The 24,031-nt window shown below is 38.8% G+C and overlaps 1 protein-coding gene across 2 annotated transcripts in view; it reads right to left on the minus strand.

Annotated features, from left to right (window-relative positions):
• EDIL3 (EGF like repeats and discoidin domains 3) overlaps positions 1–24,031 on the minus strand; it is a 261,173-nt gene that overhangs the window by 185,514 nt on the left and 51,628 nt on the right. For both annotated transcript variants that reach the window (XM_076362438.1, XM_076362437.1), the window contains exon 2: positions 3,955–4,083. In XM_076362438.1, coding sequence (XP_076218553.1) covers positions 3,955–4,083 — 129 coding nt within the window. The remainder of the gene's footprint in view (positions 1–3,954; positions 4,084–24,031) is intronic.

The following is a 24,031-nucleotide window of genomic DNA, read 5'->3' on the forward strand; positions in this document are numbered from 1 at the left end:
TAACAGTTGTAGTTTATGGTGTTTATGGTATTTCTGTAATTTATACAGTTTCTGAGAATTACTTGTGAGTTATTTAAATGATGTAAAGTCTGTCAACTTGTTGTCTGTAATGCATTTCAATACCGATGTTAATTACATGTGAATCCTTTTCAATCTAAGTTAAAATTCATGTTTCCAAAGATATAGATAGGAGTCTGCCAAAGAGGTAACTCAGGCCATAGTGACCTTATTATCTTTGGAAAATGTCCTGCTATTTGGGAAGCTTGATATAATTACCTTTTACTCTTATCTGTTTAGCAAAATACTTTTCTACCTCACTGGAGGATGTGCTGTACTGAAAAGAACCACAATGTACTTTTTCCTGCTTGCCTCTATCTTATTCTCTGCCAGTTTATCAGATATGTAGAATGTTAGGATACACAGAGCATTGAAATGACCTGGCTGCACAAACGGAGTGATATTATAGATCTATCGTCTAATCTCAACTCTTTTAGCATGACTACGTAGAGTATTCTGTATAAGGAAACATAGGAAATAAGGCAGGATTACCATTAGAGAAAGAGTAGGATCAGAATAGGATTAGAAATTTAAAATATAAAAATTACTATTACAAACATTTCACAAAAATTTTGTTTTAGATACACTCAAAGTTACAGGATCAGAAAATAGTGGCGAGGTATGGCAGAGGAGTCAGGATTTTTCATGGGTAAATTTAGAAAAAAACAGCAATAATGAATCTTCTTAGACTGAAATAAGGTGCTATAATCATGTTGGGTTATTTTACATCTTAGTTTTGTTAAGATAATAGCAGGACTTACATTCTTAAGTCCTTGAACTATTCATGCAGCTCCCAAACTGTCTTGAATCTTTGTTGATTGACTTAGGTAAGACTTCTGCCTAAATATTTAATCTTCCTACCTTTATATACTTTTATGCATCTATCTTTTTTTCCTTTACGTGAATTTATAACTTCTTATCTGTATGGCATTGTTTTTTATTTACCCACTTTAATGCGTGATTAAGTAAAATCCCTGTTACCTTTCACTGTGAAATCCTCCTGTCTGAGGTATGTTCCTTGAAAATTTGTGACACTCCAGCTATTGTCCAGAGATCAACAGTATCCTGTCACCAGGACTGAATAAAGTCTAATAGTGGAGTATCTAATCGGAGGGTCACACAGAACACTCAACTGCTTTTAAAATTTGCTGTACAGCCCTTTTGAGGGGAGACGGACTGACATAAGCTCCTCTCTGCGTTGTTTTTTTCCCCTACCCTCCTCTTTTCTTCTTACTCAGTGCCTCCCGACATCCTAAATGCCTAATTTTCAAACAACTTAGTGTTTTCAACTACACAGGAAATAGTCAAGAAACTTTTTTGAGATACTAAGGACTAAGAGAAATAGCTTTTGGGCAACAACTCATTAAAAAGCCAAAGAGAAGTAACCTTTGTTAGCATTCTTTCTCCAATCTTGCATCTGCTAATAAACACTCTTGGTAATAGTGATCACACGGAGTCTTGCATTCCTTGGCTCCTCACACACCCACCTTTCAACTTATTATTTTACTTGAAACACTCCAGTATTTGAATTAATCGAGCCTAATTGACTAATAGCTTACACTATTCATCATCATTTTCATAGGAAAAACGAAAATACTATCTTGAAATAACATTTTTTTCAGTGGTTTATATGACTCTATGTAGGGGAATATAATGCTGAATAAGCCTCAGACAGCCTTTACTAAAAAGTAAAAGATTACTTTAGAAAATATTTCAAAAAGTAATGGCTAGTCTCTGAATCCATACATGTAGCATAATCATACAGGACAAACACAAACTAAATTAACACTCTGGATTTTAGCTAATATAGGAAGATTAATAAGTCCTTTACTTAATCAGTGTTGTCTGGCAGATAATCCCTCTGCATTGCAAACTAAAAATGTAATACTCTGTCTGCATAAGCGCTGTGATTACCTTATATTCTCAAGTTCTCTATTTGCTTATGCTTTACTCTGTTTACCAGACTGAGATTTTTGTGAAGTGTTTGAAGAATTTAGTTAAGTATATGTGTATTTTTTAAAGCCCTGTTAATATTTAGTTGTAAATTACAGTGGCAATTATCACAATATGCTTTTATCTCAGATTCACTCATGATCGGCATCCTCCCAGTTATGCGCAATGCAAGTTTCCTGCAGTAAACCCATGTCAAGGCCATTTTAGGGTAGCATGATATACAGCTGTAGGATCAATTCAGACCCTTCAAGCATGCATAAAAATGGTAGGGAAAGGGATGGAAAACAGGATTCTGAGGCAGTGTCTTCCGGCTTCTTGTGTGGTTGCACCAAGGGAACAAGCAGTTTCTTGTGCAACTCAAATGTTAGGTAATAACCAGCTACTATGACATTTTACAGTCAGAAAAAAATGCAGTTGGTGTCTGACCAAAGTTGGTCATTCTTTCACAGGAACTAGTTAATTTGTCTGCAGAAAACTTATCTTCAGGGAAATCAAATTCAATCCAAATTCCCTTAAAATTGCATTGTGAAGACTTAGAATTCACTCCCAGAACAACGGTAGCATCATTTTCAGAAAAGAAAAACACAAACCAAAACAAAACCAATCCTGTATTCAGGTTGTGCCTGTGTAGCCTTTATTTATTTATTAAAAAATGAAACCCACACAGATTTAGGATGGTTGCAGTGTTAGAGAGGTGCTGAGCCTGGCTGTCACGGTTTCAGTGAGACACCTGTAGGAGCAAGGCTGTTGGCGTTGCCTTTCTGCCCGAGGTTGGTGTCCTACAGTACAGCTGGCAGAAGCAAAATGTGTGAGTACTACTCAGCCGTCACAGACTGAAGCATGTTAGTGTAACCCAGATTGATGAATCACAGACACAGACGTATGATATGAAATACTTGAAGGGTCATACTGCTTTCGAATACTTTGGCTGTCAGCAGAAGAAATGCAGGCAGGGCATGCAAAGCCTTCAGATAAGAGGTATGGCCACAGAACCTCCACTTTTGCGTATTTTAGTAATAGGAAAAAAATAAGAGACACTGCCTTCTCTTCTGTAAGTCAATGCTTTTCTGTATCTTTTACCTTCCTAACCTAACTCCCACAACTCCATGGAAGAGATAGGTAGAAAACGTACCTATTTAAACAGTAGTGTCTATTTATTGTTTTGCTCTACCATACGTACCTTTATACCTTCTTTGGGATAATGTAAGATCTTGGTCAACTTGCAGCTCTTCTGCTCCATCAAAAATGATGGGATGGCCTGTGACACAAGGAGCTTTCTACCATCTTTTCCCTTGCACTTTGATTTTCTCCTTAATTTTTCTTAAGATGGAGGCCTGACCTGCCGGATGTTTTGGAGCTGCCACTCATGTTTACGTTTACTCTGAGTCAAACACACATCACAAGATTTCAGTACATTTGACTTGCACTCTATGCACTCATATAATGATTAATTATAACCTCCAGCTGAGTAATTGTTTTGAAATTCAAACAAGTGACTACTATGTGTTATTCTGGTTTCTCCTATACTGTTTCTGTAACTTCACTTGTTTAAGTAATTACTCTTTACTCTGGACCTAGGCATAAAACTATCAGAAACCAAGCTTTAAATGGTCATTGATCAGCAGAAGGATATATAGAAATATCTAATTACATTGATCTTTGAGAAATGTTGGTCACTTTAAGTCACAACTATGATCTTTTTGTGAAGTAGAGCGCTGAACTTTTCTGAGTGATTATGTTCTGCAGATACACTTGTCAGATGCTGTTTTAACTGTCTGTTAATTATGACATAGATATCTATGATATAGAAATAAGGTTAAGAAACCAGTAATGAACAATGCAATGACCACAGCACTATACAAAATGCCGTGGACATGATCACTGGTTAGCCAGCCACAGACTAATGGGATACTCAAGATTCCAGCATTTAAAGTTTGCACTTACCAACCTCCACAACACTAGAGCAATTGGGGTCTGTGACGCCTTCAGGACACTCGCATGAGTAGAAGTCATCATTCAGCCCCGACAGACAGATGCCACCATTTTTGCATGGGTTGGAGTCACACACGTCCCCTGTGGATTACAGGAAAAAAAGATTCCTGTATAAACCTCTCCAAAAGTTACGCAGAAGCTCTAAGTATGGCAGATTGCTGACAACCAAGACAGAAAGGGATGACAACCTCTATGTCCTTTGAATACCTTTTGCCTAATTCCATTTTATATTTATTTGACAGCACACCTCTGTGTAATCATCTTCCCCTAGCCTTCTACTCCGTAAAATGTGATTCTTTTAGATACACTGACAGCTATTCACTTGCAAAAGACAATAAAATTTAAGAAAAAATATTTTTTTGCTTTCTCTCACTTGAAGTCATTCAGGATATATACTTGGAAAGGCATTTACCCAGGATTTTACCTCTCCAGGTTCCCTTCAACATAAAGCTGAATGGTGGTTTCAATTCAGGCTATTGTCTTATCACCTGGTTCGTAAGCAAAGAACTGTGGCTGTGGTTACATCATCATGTGCTCCAGACTTACGCACAGATTTGATCCAAATCAGGCATTGGCACACAGCTAAACACGGAGCATGGCATTCAGGCCAGCAGTGTGCTTCTATGTTGGCTTTATGTCAGTCACACAAAGACCAATCACATGTGATCCCAGGATGAAGTTTGACAGTACAGACTAAAGCCATTGAAGTATTTTGAACAATTTAATTCTAACGGTAAGTTTACAACCAATCAATGATTTTTGATGTGGAGCCCTATGACCAGAGCTGCTGTATGCTCACACTGTGCCCCCAGGGAGGCTTTCACTATGACTTGTGACCCACCAACTCCACAGCAGGGCTAGAGGCTAAAGGACTTGAGAGGCCACAGTCCCTCAGTACTCCCCGACAGTCCCCTCCATGTCCCAAGGAAGTTTGTCAGGTTCTCCCATAATTCATTTTGATCGCAGAATCAGAACAAATCAGTTAGAAACAAAGCTATGCTTCGCTATGCTATGAATCAGCTATGCTACAAAACTCCCTGGGATACAGGGCAAGCGCTGGCACAGTGGGTAGCTTCAGCCTGCCTAAATAATGCTAAACAAGCAGATTTTGCTTATCCTTCAATTGCTCTTCAGTGAAGACACCCTATTCAGTCAATTAGCGGCGAGGTGATCAACAGCAAAAAGACATAAACTCTGAAAGATGCACCACAGGGCTGCTTCATATGCTCAGAACTTGAACGTCTCCAATATTACCAGTGTGTACACCACATTATTGTGATTTCCTATCTAATATTATTTGAAACGGCCTTCAGGAGGAGATATAAAAGAGAGAACAGAGTGCCTGTTCAATTCTTGTAATACCTCAGTTTTAACACCCTTAAAGAGCCCCACCCTATCATAGTTCTACAAATATACAGAAATACAGGATTGCATCCTGTCCCCAGTGGGATAACTGGAAGCGATCCTGAAGAATACCCTAGGCTTTGATCAGCTTCAATTTAATATTTTTTATCAGATTATTAAATATATATTTAGAAGCATTTTTATTTATCTCAAGCTTCATCTTATAAGACAGGTATGTGCTCTCTATTGCTCAGTATTGTTTTTAGAAATATTAATAATTTGTGCAGTACGGTTTTGTTTTGCAAAATTTTTGCAAAGGCAACTTAAAGCAAATCTGCAGATAGGTAATTATTAAAAAAAAAGGACATTATTTTGTATGTTTTTTTAAATTGAAAGTCATCAGTTTTTTGCCATGTAATTGTAAAGAGTTATAGAAATCCACTTGTTTATGTTAGTATTACTGACATTAAAGTACATTTTGGACTATAGTGGTGGTAAGGGACCTCAAAATGTTTTCAACACTTTTCTGGCACATTGACTTCAGATTAGTGCCTGGTGTGAGAATTCCAATCTAACAATCACTTAAGAAATTTAACTGATGTACAAAACTGCCTTTATGAGTTCTGTGCATCAGTTGCAAAAACCTCTAGTTATGGGTTAGTTTGCTGGGTTATTTTTAATTTGATTTAATTTTAATCTGTCAGCTTTAAGCTGACTTCATGACACCGAGAGTTGTCATGTGTCTATGTACTTGGTATTAACAGTTTTGTCTTGAAGATTGTCCAGCTGACAGAGAAGTAGAGCTATTTGAAAAGAGCCAATGACATAAGATATTATCTGTCTAATGACTACACATTATCTGTCTTCTTAACTGAATCTAAATAAGTAAAGACTTCTCATTTTCAGTGCTTGTTGCATTATTGGAGTAGTAAAGGATGCTTGGTTTTTACTTCATGGGGCTCAGGCATTTGGTTGTGAAAGAACAACTACTATTAACTGAATGCTCTGACAACTGTATTCCTATACCTTTAATTAAATTAATAAATTAAATAGCATCTGGAGCAGGAACACTTATTATGCAAATCCGTATGGATATTCTGATTAAAATGAGAGGGGACATTTTTACTATGTGTTTCCTGAATCAATGTTCTTCTGATTTCAATTATGCAATACAATAAAGAAACAGAAATGTAAAAAGACTAAATACTGTTTCAGTTTGTAAGTTTTATATTGACTGACAAGCCTAATACATCCCCAGTTTTCCATTATATTTCCAGAAGCTGAAATCTCCTACTTTGACCAAACTGTGCATACTTAACTGTGTAGTTTTCATTTGTCTGAAAATTCGTGTTGGCTTTTTCAGCCTGAAGTCAAGTGACCCGACCTACAGGTTGGAACTAACAAAGCAGATGCTGTCCTCCAAAAACAGTCATTTATTTCCATGTTCAGGAAATAACTACACTAAGTGCTCTTTTGACCGAGCACCTTGGCCCAAATTCTATTGTCAGTCACTGGTGTAAATTTTTAATTGTCATTATGTCACATTGCAGAAATAAAATGAATACACACACCTCTAAAGAAAATGTTGGGGGGGGAAGAGACAAAAAGTTCCAACAAAAAAAATTACCTAGCCTGTCTCATCCATGTAATGCTAAAGAGGGCTGAAGAGGGGAAATCTGTACTTTGAACAACAATGGTTAAAATAATACCATAGTATGACGTCAAATATGATGCAGTCAGAGAAATGAGTAACCGCACAGATACAAGCGAGCAATAATTCTACTTAAAACTAGATACCAGGCTGTGCAAACTTGCATACATAGATTAGTAAAACTCACTTAAAATGTTAGCACCTTTATTTATGACTTAGTGTCTGTGAAATTATGCAGAACAAAATAAATATCACCTTTGAATAAACAATAACAGAATCATAGAATCGTTTAGGTTGGAAAAGACCTCTAAGATCATCAAGTCCAACCGTTAACCTAGCACTGCCAAGTCCACCCCTAAACCATGTCCCTAAGCACCACATCTACATGTCTGTCAAATACCTCCAGGGATGGGGACTCAACCACTTCCCTGGGCAGCCTCTTCCAATGTTTCACCACTCTTTCAGGAAAGAAATTTTTCCTCACGTCCAATCTAAACCTCCCCTGGTGCAACTTGAAGGCCATTTCCTCTCGTTCCATCGCTGGTTACTTGGGAGAAGAGACCGACCCCCACCTCGCTGCAACCTCCTTTCAGGGAGTTGTAGAGAGCGATGAGGTCTCCCCTCAGCCTCCTTTTCTCCAGGCTAAACAACCCCAGTTCCCTCAGCCGCTCCTCATCAGACTTGTTCTCCAGACCCTTCACCAGCCTCATTGCCCTTCTCTGGACACGCTCCAGCACCTCAACGTCCTTCTTGTAGTGAGGGGCCCAAAACAACACAGTATTCGAGGTGCGGCCTCACCAGTGCCGAGTACAGGGGCACGATCACTCCCCTACTCCTGCTGGCCACACTAGTTCTGATACAGGCCAGGATGCCATTGGCCTTCTTGGCCACCTGGGCACACTGCCGGCTCATGTTCAGCCGGCTGTCGACCAGCACCCCCAGGTCCTTTTCTGCTGGGCAGCTTTCCAGCCACTCTTCCCCAAGCCTGTAGCGCTGCATGGGGGTGTTGTGGCCGAAGTGCAGGACCCGGCACTTGGCCTTGTTGAGCATCATACAGTTGGCCTGGGCCCATCGATCCAGCCTGTCCAGGTCCCTCTGCAGAGCCTTCCTACCCTCGAGCAGATCAACACTCCCACCCAACTTGGTGTTGTCTGCAAACTTACTGAGGGTGCACTCAATCCCCTCGTCCAGATCATTGATAAAGATGTTAAACAGAACTTGCCCCAATACTAAACCCTGGGAAACACCACTTGTGACCGGCCACCAACTGGATTTAAATCCATTCACCACAACTCTTTGGGCCCAGCCATATAGCTAATTTTTTACCCAGTGAACAGTATGCCCATCCAAGCCGTGAGCAGCCAATTTCTCCGGGAAAATGCTGTGGGAAACGGTGTCAAAGGCTTTAGTAAAGTTCAGGTAAACAACATCCACAGCCTCTCCCTCATCCACTAAGCGGGTCACCTTGTCTTAGATGGAGATCAGGTTAATGAAGCAGGACCTGCCTTTCATAAACCCACGCTGATGGGGCCTGATGAGCTGGTTGTCCTGAATGTGCCACGTGATGGCACTCAAGATGATCTGCCCCATAACCTTCCCCGGTACTGAGGTCAGACTGACAGGCCTGTAGTTCCCTGGACCATCCTTCCAGCCCCTTTTGTAGATGGGCATCACATTTGCTACCCTCCAGTCAACTGGGACCTCCCCAGTTAGCCAGGACTGCTGACAAATGATTGAAAGTGGCTTGGTGAGCACTTCTGCCAGCTCCCTCAGTACCCTTGGGTGGATCCCATCTGGCCCCATAGACTTGTGTGTGTCTTAAGTGGTGTAGCAGGTCATTAACCATTTCCCCTTGTATTATGGGGGCTTCATTCTGCTCCCTGTCCCTGTCTTCCAGCTCAGGGGGCTGGGTACTCGGAGAACAACTGGCCTTACTATTAAAGACTGAGGCAAAGAAGGCATTAAGTACCTCAGCCTTTTCCTCATCCTTTGCCACTATGTTTCCCCCTGCATCCAATAAAGGATGGAGATTCTCCTCAGCCCTCCTTTTGTTGTTAATGTATTTATAGAAACATTTTTATTGTCTTTTACAGCAGTAGCCAGATTAAGTTCTAGGTGGGCTTTGGCCCTTCTAATTTTCTCCCTGCATAACCTCACAACATCCTTGTAGTCCTCCTGAGTGGCCTGCCCCTTCTTCCAAAGGTCATAAACTCTCCTTTTTTTCCTGAGTTCCAGCCAAAACTCTCTGTTCAGCCAGACCAGTCTTCTTCCCCGCTGGCTCGTCTTTCGGCACATGGGGACGGCCTGCTCCTGTGCCTTTAAGATTTCCTTCTTGAAGAATGTCCAGCCTTCCTGGATTCCTTTGCCCTTCAGGACTGCCTCCCAAGGGACTCTCTCAACCAGGCTCCTCAACAGGCCAAAGTCCGCCCTCTGGAAGTCCAAGGGAGCAGTTCTGCTGACCCCCCTCCTTACTTCTCCAAGAATCAAAAACTCTATCATTTCAAGATCTCTGTGCCCAAGACATCCTCCAAGTGTCACATCACCCACAAGTCCTTCTCTGTTCACAAACAACAGGTCCAGCGGGGTGCCTTCCCTAGTTGGCTCCCTCACCAGCTGTGTCAGGAAGTTCTCTTCCACTCACTCCAGGAACCTCTTTGCTTCCTCTCTGCTGTACTGTATTTCCAGCAGACATCTGGTAAGTTGAAGTCCCCCACGAGCACAAGAGCTAGCGATTGTGAGACTTTTCTCAGCTGCTTATAGACTATTTCATCTGCCTCTTCATCCTGGTGGGGTGGTCTATAACAGACTCCCACCATGATATCTGCCTTGTTGGCCTTTCCCCTGATTCTTATCCATAAACACTCAACCCTGTCATCACCATCATTAAGCTCTAGACAATCAAAACACTCTTTAATGCACAAGGCTACCCCACCACCTCTCCTTCCTTGCCTATCCCTTCTGAAGAGTTTATAGCCATCCATTGCAGCACTCCAGTTGTCTGTCAATCCTGGTCAAGAACAGAAATTCACAGAGTTTAGGAAAACAATTTTTGTGATATGAAGGCTAAAGAAGATGCACTGTGCAAACAGAAAAATACCGTCCACAACCACCTGCATGCACTACTTTGTAAAGCACTCTTTGTTGTAAAAGCACATAGACCAGCCAGCTACCATTACTATACACAAATCAATTTGCAGTTCATTAATGTTTGTCAATGAAAAAAAGAGAAAGAGCTATTTACTCCAACTTAAAACTATTTACTCTTTAACACTAGAGCTCCTGGGGTAGGAATACCTGCCAAAAGCTACAGTACAGTATCCTGAATTAGGCATGGGAGAAGCATTTCAGTCCCTATGCACAAAATCATTAGCCTGAAATGAATACAATTTCTCTCAACTATCTTATAACACTTAGAATGGTAACTCTTAAGATTTCTGGCAGAAGCGTTACTGTAAGAAACATCTGCTTGAGTCAATGAAATGATGACAAAGAAAGAACTGTGTCTTCAAAAAATCGTGTGGATTCAAAAGTTTCAAAACTGGAAGGAAAGAAGTGATAGAAGAAAGATGATTTGGGTGTTTGGGCACATTTTCTTCTATAATTTAAGAATAGAGCATATTCCATGAAATAGAAAGTGTGCATGGAAAAGTTCAACCCTATTTATTCTTTTGTATAACATGCATTAAATATAAATATGAACACATTTAGTATGCATTACATATTGATGTACTGCAATTTACAGAAGCTGATACTGAGGTAAACATACTGATGCTGTAGGAGTCCAAGGAGATGCTGACAATCATTGAAACAAAAGGTATGACGAAACCTACAGGTAAACAGTTGCAAACATAATAACATACAAGTTCAGGGTGCTAGCCACGCAAGTTGTTAGGGAGGTAAACACTCTTTACTGGTATGCTATATAATGGGTGTTTTGTAGTTCAAGCATTTGGTTTCACCATTGATGGGAAGCAGTGGACCATGGTTCCTACCTAAAACAGCAGCTATATTTTTATTCAGTTTCCTATATTGTTAAATGAAATATGGCTCATTTTAAAAGCTCTCTCCAAAGGAATAAAATGAACAGCTATTCCCTTTCATGAGACTAAAACTTGTTACAAAGAAGAAATCTCCAGGTGGCACCAAAGAATGAACAGCCCAGAAAATAGCCAGTCAATAGGAATTTGGTCTTGGGACAGTGAAAATGAGCCTCAGTTCTGAAGCCCAGAAGAGCAACTGAACTTCAGAAGAAGACTGAGAAAGTACTTGTTACTACTAGCAATTTCATGTTAAAATCCATTTTCAGAAAAAGAGTTTTAATAGTTTTCTGATTTACAGAATCATCTGTACAGTGTCCGAGTTCAAATCTATTTCTCCACAGCTGAACCACTATTGAGAAGCAGAAGCATAAATCATATTGAAGACACACCTGTGCAGAGACGCAAAATATGAACATGAAAACCGATGAACTCTGCAGTTCTTTTAAGAAATTTGTAAGCTGTTTTTTTCGGATTTAATGGTGAGGCAGCTAATTTGTTTTTCCTAAGGTAAAAAACAATTGAATAATTAACTTGTATCCCTTATTATTTGAAAGGGAAGTTAAAGTTTCTCATCTACCTCCTTCTGCTTGTTTTCTAGGCTGATTTGCTTACTATGCAGGTAGAAGGTTCAGCTAACTTTCTAACTAGAATATTCATGGCAGACTGTTGAAATGCTTTTAGAAAATGAATAAACTGATATTATCAACTCTAAATGTCTGCATACGAATTAGATGGGAAAACTTACAAGAGAACGTAAATCTCAATAATAAACTCACGATTTTATCACAGGTCTCACAAAAATTGAGATGGTTGCTGCTTCTTCTGAAAGCCTCTGGGATCAAGAGACTGTATGCACTTAAACGAGCTGTAGCTTGTAGTTGTGGAGGACAACTGCAACATACCCCTGTCATCTAGGCATAAACATTTCTTTAAATTTAACTTTTTCCGGTCTTGTAATCTGAGGGGATGCACCAGCTGATTTTTGAAAACCTGAGATGGTATTATGAAAAGAAAATCAGACTATTCTATGCAGAGAATTCTTGTTCGAGTACCACTCTGGGACTGGACTGAAACATTAATCCTGGGTGAAGATGAAGTCCTGACTTAAGTTTTGGATTTAGTCTAATAGTACAATACTGTAAAAGTGTGTCCCTACTTTCAGGGTTAGAATAGAGCCCTAAAGTAATGTCTGCAGAGATTAATTTCTATCATAATAAATCCCCTTCTGCCTTAAAAAAGTATAATCCCTTCCCTTTCTAAAGGTCTACAGTATGAGCTGCTTTATTCATTTGAATGTGAAAGAGCAGTGGGTCACTGTACTTCAGCCTGCTGTGTTACAGACTTTCTAAGCATCTGATGTTTGACAATACGAAATACAAGTAGAAACAGAAAACAGCTTAAAAAGTAAACTCTTCTCTCCTTCATAGGTTGCAGAGAGTTCATTTCTATGCCAACTGGCTCTGCAAGGAAGAAGATGAACCATTCCTGTAATTTCAAATATTTGTTAGTAAAAAACGGATCAAAAGTGATTAAAGGAGGAATATGGTTATATAATGGACTTCTGAATATTTTTACAACTTGTGAAAAACATTTCATGCACACACTGTCACGAGGATTTGGGGAAAGCTGTCATCAGTTGAGACATTGTTTCATCAAAGGAAAATATATATATTCCCCCAAACTGGTCAGCTGATGGTACCAGTGGCACACCATCCCTAGCACCCAACATCAGCTAACAGCAATGATGCTGCCTACACAAGCAGGGAGATAGCTGATAAATGCCTTTAACGAAGATGCCCTAATCCCTATCAACACAACCTTCCACAACATCTTTTCTCTCTGCATGCTCAACAACACTGGCAAAAATCACCTAGGCACTCCTTGCACGTACTCATTTGATTTCAGCTGTCATCCACGTCAGCCGTGTTTATACAATTATTTGCAACTCACTAACACTCACGTGAATCAACCTGTATTTCTGCACCTGTTCAGATCTATGGGGTGAGAGAGGTTTATGAAAAGGGAAAGAATAAGAGCTTAAATTGAGACTTTCTGTACAAGGCACTTAGGCTAAACTGTCTCTCCATTAAGTTGTTTTGTTCAATTAAAACTTTCAGAGAGATATCAAGTCATGACGGGAATACATTATTATTTCCAGTCACTTGTCCTTTGTTTTTAAAGCTGATCAGAAGAGTTTTAGTAGTATGTTCACTTGAAATTTCTCACTTAATAAAATATTCACATTTCTTGCTAAAAATTACTGTTTTGCAGATCTCCTGATACAGCTTCACTGGTTTGTGTCAAAAATCAGCTGGGCTCCTGCAGGCTTCTCCACTAACTGCTAGTAGGCTCCACTTGAGCCTACTAGCCATGAGATCCTACTAGCCATCCATCCATGGCCATGAGATGGTCAATATAGGGATCTAGATTTCTTATTTGATTTAACCTACACTGAGCTTTCAATCATTAGCTCTTCCTAAATCTTTCTTAAAAATATTCATGGTTCCCAAGGCTCTGGAAATGCCTCAACCCCCCGATCAGGAAACAACTCAGACACACAGCAGCTTCTCTCTTGCCCATCCCCTGCTTTCCATGGAGAGAAATTCCACGCACACAGTAAAATCAGCAGCACAGTCCAAAGGCTGCCCTTTAAAATAAACAGTCGTAAGTGTTTATGACCTTCTCTAGACAGGTAACATCTTCCTTCCTTCTCTTCCTTATTGACTAAGAGCATTCAGGTACACATATTCTTACTGGTCTTGACAGTTATCCTTCCAGTTTCTACTTTGACTTCATCACTGAAGCAAGATGGTTTAAAAAAAAAAAAAAAAAACAAAACCAAAACACTTATTGTAGAATTATTACTTTTAAATAAATATTCCCAATTTTTATCCACACTTTACATCCCAGTTTTACCTTTCCATTTCTCTTTCTTATGCTCCACAGCTTTTGAGTTTAGCAATTTGGAAGCACCAGAGTGTGCTTCCAAATATATACACATACACACACATATATTTAACTCCATACTTATATACTTATACATACTTTATATATATGGGAATGAAAGTGTTTTTTTTTCCCTTTGTTTGCCTTATATTGGATATATTCAGGCACCGGTTGCTAGGCAATTATTAATCTCAGCACTGGTGAATTTATCTTTTCCCATCCTAAGTAAATCCAAATTCAAAAGCTGAGCAATTAAAAAGTCATCATTAACAGTTTTTAAAACTCTAATTACATTTCATTATATCCTTCTAACTTCATCAAAATGAAATACCTTAAATCAATATGAATTCTAAACATATTCTCATTACACTTCAAAAAGTATTCATCGAGCTCTAGTTACTTCTGGTTTTGGATATCCACTCTCAAATACCTTATTTGGTCACATTTTTACAAAAGGTGTCAACACTGTTGAAGAAATGGGCACCATTTAATACCCCAAGTTAGGTATCCAAAATACATAACATGCAAACTTTATAATTCACTTTTCAAAATTTTGAAAAATCATGTAAGTACCAAATGCATCCCATAAAAACCCTTAAATATATGTCTACATATATCAAAAAGTATATACATTTATAAAAAAATACACACACATTCACCTCCATCAACAGTTTCAGAATGTATACTGAAAATGAAGGAATATTTTTTGCTTTCAAGCAATATTCCAAACTGCAAAACATATTTGAAAATATGCCATGTGAAGCAGTCAGCATTGGCTATGTCTAAATTAGAAAACAGCCTGGCACAACGTGAGCAGATCAGTATTTCAAAGCACGCAGTGCTCAGGCTTCTGTACCTACATTAAATTAAAGTCTGTGGATTTTGTTTCAGATCTAAACACTTCCCTCCATGTGATTTGAAGGTGCCCAAATGACCCAAGGTTGGTTCAGACCCTTAAATAACCATTAGGGTCTCCACTCGAGTACAGCTTCTAGTTGGATGTCCTCGGGAACGAATCCAGCTCACGCCCATCAAAACCTCTCTGCAGGCAGAAGCAAAGTGAGCGTAGGACGTGGAGGCAATCAAGGGATTCACTTCCAAAGCCCAACGGCGTGGTAGATGACCGTTTTAACAGACATGCCGGCACTGAACACTCTTTCCTACATGAACTTTTTCTACAGTGAGCTCTTCTCTTCTATTATACCAAACCCTGCAGCTAAAGAGAATAAAGCAAAATATTCTGTAAGTTTCCATTGTTATAATTAGCTGATCTTACTGCATTCATTTCATGCATTTTTTGGCCACATGGATATTTAAATCTATCACCATGAAAGTTCTGTCACCATCAAAAAAGACATGTCACCTAAGGAGATACAACGGTACTGCTGGTTTTCATTATTTTCTTTCTGACTTTACAGGAAGGTGATGTTACTGATCGCACTCAGAATAATAATTAGGTAATGAAGATATGTGTCCCTCCTGTGAAAGATATGAAATAATAAGGGCATTACAGCTGTCAGCTACAATAAAGAAGTGATTCTGTTTATTTTGGACGATGCAGCTGGCAGTAACATGTAAGCTCTGTGGATGAATAATGAAAACCCATTTGGTAATTTTTGCTAAGAGTCTCTGGAAAGATGAACAGACACAATTTTTACCTTATTTGTTTAAACTTGTTCAGAAACAGAATAAAATATGAAACTTTTGCACATATAAAGACTCCAGTATAGATTGTGTAGCACACTGTTACTTGTAAAAGAGGTTTCTTCTAGCCCTCGATTTTCCCCAAATACAATATAAAATTAGATGAAACAACTTATCTACCAGGCATGTGTTAACTAAAGGCATCAGGCAAGAACTGAGCATGAACCTCTGAGAGCGCTTATTCCGTGCAGCAGCATGTGACACAAAGACACTTAAAACAAGGACTTAGCCAAGCTGGTAAATTGGATTACATAAAATCGTTTGGTGGTCACAGTTGCTTCACGCACATCCGCATTGTACTCACTCGTGCAGCACAGCCCTGACCTTAAGCAACCACTTAGCCTCACTGCTCTGCAGCTGTCCCCAGTTTTTCTTTCACAGTGGCCATCCAAGCACTCAAAGCCATGCTGCAAGGACTGTCTCAGACTTTAAAAGCCACTTTACTATATGATGGTTTACAGGAATGATAAGTAAGAAAACAGTTTCTGTATGTCAAAACCTTGTCTCAGTATGGCCACACTGCACTAACAAACTGTATTCTTGGCAGTGTTTTTTAATTTATTTTTATTTTCTAGTGTAATTTGTAAGCCAAACCTAAACAAAGATGGGTAGCTGCTTGAATGCGCTTGCTACTTGTTGCTTGGTATGGAGTAAGATTTGAGAATGAAGAACTGGGAATAGTAATTGAAAAAGAATGAGAAAGAAAAAAGTCTGGCAGAGAACAGTATAAATGAAAGATATTCACAAATGGAGTGGCTGAGAATGTGATGCTTTTAGTACACCATATTCTAAGAGGGACTTTAACTGTTATTTTAATAATGGTACATACAGATCCTTGACTATTAAGCTAAATAACTCTACTGTTTCAGCTTCTGAACATAGACAAATGTTCCTGTAACAAGCAGTTTCTTGTCTGGCATCACAAGACAACCAAAATATCTGGAGAACTGAAGTGCACTATAATTGCTTCTAGTCTCAAGGCCAAGTCATTGACCTGCCCTTCCAAACATCCCAGCTACATCCCAGATTCAACAGCATGTCTTAAGCAGACCTGATAATAAAGCTGGTCTCCCTCTCTGGCTTAATTAGTAGGAAAAAGAAAAATGAGGGTTTGCCTAACTGGCCTGCTATTTTTTTTTTGCAGCTGTGCTTTATTAACTGCATCCAGGTAATGTTAATGTGGTGAATTATATATAGGATGTCCACAACATACTGTTTGAAATGCAATCGCTGTTCTTTGGCACTTAACAGTGTCCTGAGTCTGCATGTATACCATATATTTTTAAAAACACAGGACTAGGCAGAGAGTAAATACCAAAGGAAAGGGAAAAATACTAAAAAGGAGGTGATACTACTGAATGTTATGAATATATATATATAATATGAATAAATATAATCTACAAAAAAAACAAATTAATGCCTTTTTTCATCAAGCGTAGAGGAACAAAGGGAGGAAGGTGATTACAGTTTAATAGGTACAATTAAAGTCATAAGCCTTTGTCACCGGCTTTCCACTTTCCACACTCCTACCATTCGTAAACATGGGATGCCACAACAGAAGTCTGTAGTTTTTTTAGACTCAGAATGAGGTCTTTACATGGATTTGTCTGGTGCTAGCACTATACCAATACAACACATGTATAATATATACATACACATATAGATGTGCATATAAAGTACATAAAAGTATATAATATGTAAAGTATACAAAATAAAATCCTAGATCATTACCATCTTCAAAAATAAATAAATGATCCAGAATGGAAAACACTCCTGGACATAAATATCTTTTCTCTCAGAAGACTTCATGCGAGTAGAGCTTCTCATGGAAAAAAATCATGGAAAATTCACTTTGCTCTGTAAAACCTTAGAGCCCTTTAAGTTGAAAAGATGAAAGAATGATCATTTTAATTCTCAATTAAGTCTGAAATAAAAGTAGATTAAATTTATTGCATTTTAAAACAAAGCATTAGGATACTACTGTGGAAGGCCTTTCAAAGCCATCGGATTGTTGTAGCACAGTGTTGTGGTTTAACTCCAGCCGGCAACTAAGCCCCACCCAGCCGCTCGCTCACTCCCCCCGGGTGGGATGGGGGAGAGAATTGGAAGGGTAAAAGTGAGAAAACTCGGGGGTTGAGATAAAGACAGTTTAATAGGGAAAGCAAAAGCTGTGCCTGCAAGCAAAGCAAAACAAGGAATTCATTCACTGCTTCCCATGGGCAGGCAGGTGTTCAGCCATCTCCAGGAAAGCAGGGCTCCATCACACCTAACGGTGACTTGGGAAGACAAATGCCATCACTCCGAACATCCCCTCTTCCTTCTCCTTCCCCAGCTTTATGTGCTGAGCACGACATCATACGGTGTGGAATATCCCTTGGGTCAGTTGGGGTCAGCTGTCCCAGCTGTGTCCCCTCCCAACTTCTTGTGCCCCCCAGCCTGCTCGCTGGTGGGGTGGGGTGAGGAGCAGAAACGGCCTTGACTCTGTGTCAGCCCTGCTCAGCAATAACCAAAACAGCCCTGTGTTATCAACACTGTTTCCAGCACAAATCCAAAACACAGCCCCATACTAGCTTCACTGAAGAAAATTAACTCTATCCCAGCCAAAACCAGCACAGACAGGAAATAGATATATTAAAAAGAAAGAATAATTCAGACTGAGAGAACTATTTAAATTCTAAGGGTATAGATGGTATTTCTAGATTTTTTTGTCACAGCTAAAGAGTTCTTAAACCCGCAAAGCACAGAAATAGCATTATTTGAAAGAGCTTGAGGGGGCTTAACATTTTCAAATATACAATTCACAACTGTATTTGAGTTTATTGTTCAAGTCTCAGTAATTATTTACGGTAATTATTGCAGTTGGGAATTCAGATGGTGGATCTTATTGAATTTGTTTCTATAAAAAAGATTAATCTGAAAATTAAAGATAATTTTAAAAGAAAATTCAGTACACTTTGTCGTGACACATTTCAGTTTCTGATACTGATAATAAAATACTTCTTAATCAAAATTGAAATATTACACATCTACGAAGCCTTCCAGTTTCAACAAATCAACAGTTCCTGACACAAAAATGTTTTGTGGAATACTCCTGAGAAGTAAAGCTTGCCTTCTAATGAGAAGAGCTGCTTTCTCACATGCCATCTCTATTATATAGAAGGTACCTAAAAATACTCTCTTCCAGTTCACCATAAATTCTTCTCCCAGGACACCTACAGAAAATAAGCAGATAAAACATATAGGAGTATAAAGCTTTAAGTGTAAAAGTGTACACTTTGGGGGACTGAATGTATTTTTGTATACAAGTGTAAAACTCCAGGGGACTGAATGCAGCTTATTTTGCTTATTTTACTGATCCACAGTGACTGGCGGGATCCACACAGCAGGGCAAGATGACCACCTGTCTCCTACTTCTTTCTATCCTTGTACATCAACTTATTTTCAAATGTGTTCATACAATTAACTTCATTCAGTTTTCTTTCTCTCCTTCCCCAAACATAAAATGCAGACCATTTCCTGACTCCAGTCCCACGCCCTAACTTACAAACGTTATTTTTTATCATTTGCTGTTGGCATCCAGTAATTTATGCCAACAACAAAGAACACAGTAGTTATAGCACAAACAGGTGATTAGAGAAGCCTCATTATTCACCAACAGGAAATATAAAAGAGTTATTGTGGGTACACAAATAGATTGCTACTGCCTGATCTTGACGAACAAAGGGACTACAATAAAAAGACCGATAAATAGAATATAACAGTGGAGTCTGAAATTCAACGTATTTCTTCTCAAATGAAGCTATTAACAACAACCCGGAGGCTCATTAGGGAATTCCTTTCTTTTTCCCTCTATTTGTGGGCCTCATTAAAGGAACCACCCGTTATTTTGTGCATGTTGTAGCTGTGTGTTTGCCACTGGAACTTTTAATTTCTTTTCTTCTCTGAGAACAGGCTTAGATTTTTTTTTTTTTTTTTTTTAACAGCTATTGATCCCTCCCCTCCTCAAACACAAATTATTGTCACTAGCCCTGTGCATGCCTCCGTACTGCCCAGGGACCCATGCCACAGACCAGAATCACAATGGGTTAACTGCTGCCATTTCTTTGCTTTGATCTTGACCTCAGATTAACTTTCTGAAAATATTTTTTTTTACTAAGCTGTCCCAGACCACTGCCTACCACGAGGCAGTTACATCCGCAGTCGGTTGCCACTACGGGGCTAGGACATTATCCCCGCTCTAAATTAGGTTTTCTCCCCATCAGAGCTGAAGGCAGAGCTGCTGTTTTTCACAAGCCCAGTAGCCAGGACACAGGCAGTGCTCCCCCTGATTATACTGCCTCATTACCAGCAAAGAGAGGGAGTACATAACACACAGCAGTGCTGAACATCCTGAATGATAAAAGCATTATTTGCATAACACTTGGAGCTCCTGCAGGTTTAAGGCCTAATAAATCTCCCAGGGAAGTTAAAAGCAAAACTCTTCCAGAAAGCTGGATCAGACCGCTGGTGCTCAAGATCTCTAAGCCAGGAGCTGTTATACAACAACTTCTAACGAGATCAGCAGAATCGGTTTAAATCCAAATGCTACTGGCATCACTCTTGTGCAAGTCCAAAGTAAGCCCATTAATTTGATGGCATTATTCCTCTTCGATATTGTCAACAGAAGGAGTATTTGAATAGTTTTCTCCATTGCTTAGTTATATTGTATCACCAAAAGAATTTTTAAGACAATTTCTTAGGATTTTATTTCCTCGTAGTATTGCTTCTATCCTTTCTTCCAATTTCCTGTCTCATTTATTTTTTAAACCAGCAATGTTTAAACCACATTTTCTATTTCTCATAAGTTTCTGATTAGTTCTTCCTTTTTTAGCCCAATTTATTTTTATTTGAACTTCATTCAGTTGGTATTGTTTGCTTTTGAATTTGTGTGCAGCCTTTTATGATTTTCCACTTGTTACTTATCTGCTACAATTTTCTTGCTAAGTAGTTTAAAGCTATTATTTTAAGAAGGTTCTAGAAACTTCTTAGCCCTTTAGTGTGTTCTAGTGACATATCAGTTTTGTCTCAGTAGTATTCCCGATTGCCGGGTTACTAAGCCAGAAATTTCTGCAAATGGCTCCTGCTGGTCTTGCTTAAATCAAACATTCAAGATGTATGTAAGACAATTTGGACAAATCAATAAAAAATATTTATCCTCTATTTGCGTTTGTGTTATACAAGAAAGCCTAAATGGGATCAGACATTTATTACTCTGGACAAAGGCATTTGCTGAAGTCTCCTGCTATGTTATTCAGAAATAAAGTGATTTAGGCTATGAAAGCTGCTTTCAAAGTATCAGGATATTGCACACAGTTCAAGAGAAGTCACTTCAAACAACAATTTCAGCATTTTGCAACCTGGTTCTTCTTTATACATCTACCCTGGTAGATGACTGAAAGAAAGACAATGCAATATGAATATTTTCCTTGCAGCAGGTGCCAAGCAAGCCTAACAACATTGTCCGAAAAGCTTAACTATTGAAAGCAATCTACAAGGCACCACAATAGAAAGCATCTTGAATAATTACAGATCAAAGACAGACACTATTGCACTCCACTACAGTCTTTTATTTTCTTGAAACACGCTATAAATAAATAAAAGTAAGCATGAAGTGAAATTTGGTAGGTTTCATTGTCAGATGTGCAATGAAAACAACAGGTCTTCTCAGATAAAACATATTAGCATGTAAATTAGAGTAAAAACCATGATCACAAAGTAGTTGAAAGAATGTAAAAACATAAAAAGCACAGTATTTATCAGTGCTAGAGACCTCTGTGTTTATCTTCAAAATCACTGGTTGAAAATCATAGCTGTAAGCATTTGCTGAAAATGCTTATCTATTCAGTAGCATGAAATACAAGTTGCATGAACTTATATTTCCCAGGGTACTGTATTGCTTCTATTTTTAACAGGAAAATTATCACTACATCCATAATCATCTACTTCCTCATAAATCCATCAGATACCTAGTCCTAAAGAAATCAGATATTTTCTAATAGACCAGGTCCAAAGCTTATTGGTTAGCTTTTTGTATGAAAACCTGCTCTGACTGCAATACAAATTTGACTGAACAGAACCAAATTTGACTGAACAGAACAAAACACAGATTATTAAAAATGGTGTGTAGAACCAACAAACACATCTTTGCCTATGGTCATCTTTGTTAAAAAAAAACAAACACAAAACCATTACGAGGTCCATAAATCACCTTCCCCATAGGTGACTCATCCAATCCGCCTACTACCAAGTCTTTAAATCCCACCATTCTCCAGACTCTACCAAGCATTGTCCGAGAGCTGATATACCTCAAAGCTATGCCAAGGAGAGGATCAGGAATTAAGCAGTAGAGGCTGTTGTGGCAATTGTGCCTGGCTGTATATGGTGGACCTGTTTTATTACGAGCAATGTAGATTCTGTAGACGTCAAAAATCCCCTTTCCTCTGGTATCAGCATCTGAACAATGAGAACTACTTCATCAGACAGAGGAAACAGAGACCCTCTTGTAGGAGGAGAAGGCTCGGCTTTTCTGTCCTCCATTGCTAGAGATGCAAACAGAGATCATCAATAGACCAAAAGGGAAGGGGTAGTTATGAGGAGGTGGATCCCACCTCTCTCCCTATCTTTAAAGGAAGGGAGCTTCAAAGGTCCTTTCCAACCCAAACTATTCTATGATTCAATCTCCAACTTTTCTTGCTGCTATTGTGGTGAAGGGAGAAGTGACTGACACTCCCTACATTCCTCTTCTAAGGAAGAGCACTTTTTGTTATGCTATCCAGCTATATATAATGAAACCTATAGATTTTAATGATATTTAACTGTGATTTTTCCTCTCTAAACAAATTTGGCAAGTGCCTGGATGTTTTCTGTTAGCTTGCTTTTTGTTTTGTTTTGTTTTTTTGCCTGCCCCTCACTGTTACCATGCAGGTCTAGGTTTCAGATGAACATAATATAGAAGCAAAAGTATCAAACACTCATCTTTTCAATGACATTCTATAGCAGAGGATCTGAGCAGGCCATTTCTTGGGGCAAAGCAAGACCAAAAGATCTCATTAGCCAGAATGAAAGGAGATCACAGGGCACCTGTGGGAACACCTCTTATGTGTGTCCTCATTTCCTCCTGGGAAAAGTCTGAATTTTTTAGGTTAAGCTGACAGTGGCTGAACTTGAGTATTGTTCCATGGCAGTACTAGCAAGTAATTTTTTTTTTTTTTTTTTGCTAAGGGAGGTAAGGGGGAAATACAACATCTTTTAGAATTAAGAGCTAAAAGGCAGTCTACCATGTCCGTTCTCCTGCATGCCAATGCACTTTGGTATGGGCTACTGACCTGCTACAATCCAAGTGGGACAAGAGAGATCTTATCAATTGATAAGAATTCACAGAAAATTAAAAAAACCCACAATACCACCAAAACCCAAACACATATTCTAGATGGTTATTCAAAGAATGTTATTTCAGATCCTGCTCTAGGAAGATCTGGAGTTCAGCCTTTGAGAAAGACCACTTCAATGGGTTTAGATGCCTTCGCAGTTGGTCATAGGATTTGACCCATAAAAAGAAAAAACATTTGGACTACCTGAAGACTAACCACCATACTGGGCAAGCAGTCAATGCTCTTCCTTGTGATAACCACAGATACTAACAGTTCTACACAGACTGCAAATCATACTAAGTCTGCACAGCACCTTCATAAAACATGCTAGGGTGCCCTAAAAAAGTGATTCTTAAATGTTAGCTTCCATTTCTAGATCTTCTGAATGGGAAGTGTTACTATAATCCTGACATTTCAAAGATTTACCTGACTTCAAGTGTAATCTGTTCCACGGACATCAAAGGGGCTCTTCAAAGACACAGCAGCCTCCCTATGCAGAGCAGCTTGCAGGCTTTGTGCTTCAGGTCTTGAACACCAAATTAAACGGAAGCCAGGATTACAGGTACTCGCAAATTAAACCACTTTCATATACACATGACTAATTTTAGTTCTGAAATTCATAATTCTTCAGAAATTTAGTACTTATTATCATTTTGGCATTTAGGCCATCTAGCTAATGCCAGTATCTTCCCCAACTGTTTGGACATAGGAACGTGCACACACATATCCAAGAACAAAGTACTTCTCTTCCCTGCTTCCCCTCCTTTTTTTTATTTTTAAACAAAATAAAACTGTCAGGATGTATCAAGATTTGCTTTAACCGTCCATGTGGCTAACATGTTCTTCTTATTTTAAGCTGGATTATATTCTGAACTCCAGTTTACAGAATAAAAAACAGTAATGGAATAACAAATTGGTAAGCAGTATTATAGATT

Source organism: Aptenodytes patagonicus, chromosome Z, assembly GCF_965638725.1.
Source record: "Aptenodytes patagonicus chromosome Z, bAptPat1.pri.cur, whole genome shotgun sequence".
NCBI lineage: Eukaryota > Metazoa > Chordata > Aves > Sphenisciformes > Spheniscidae > Aptenodytes > Aptenodytes patagonicus.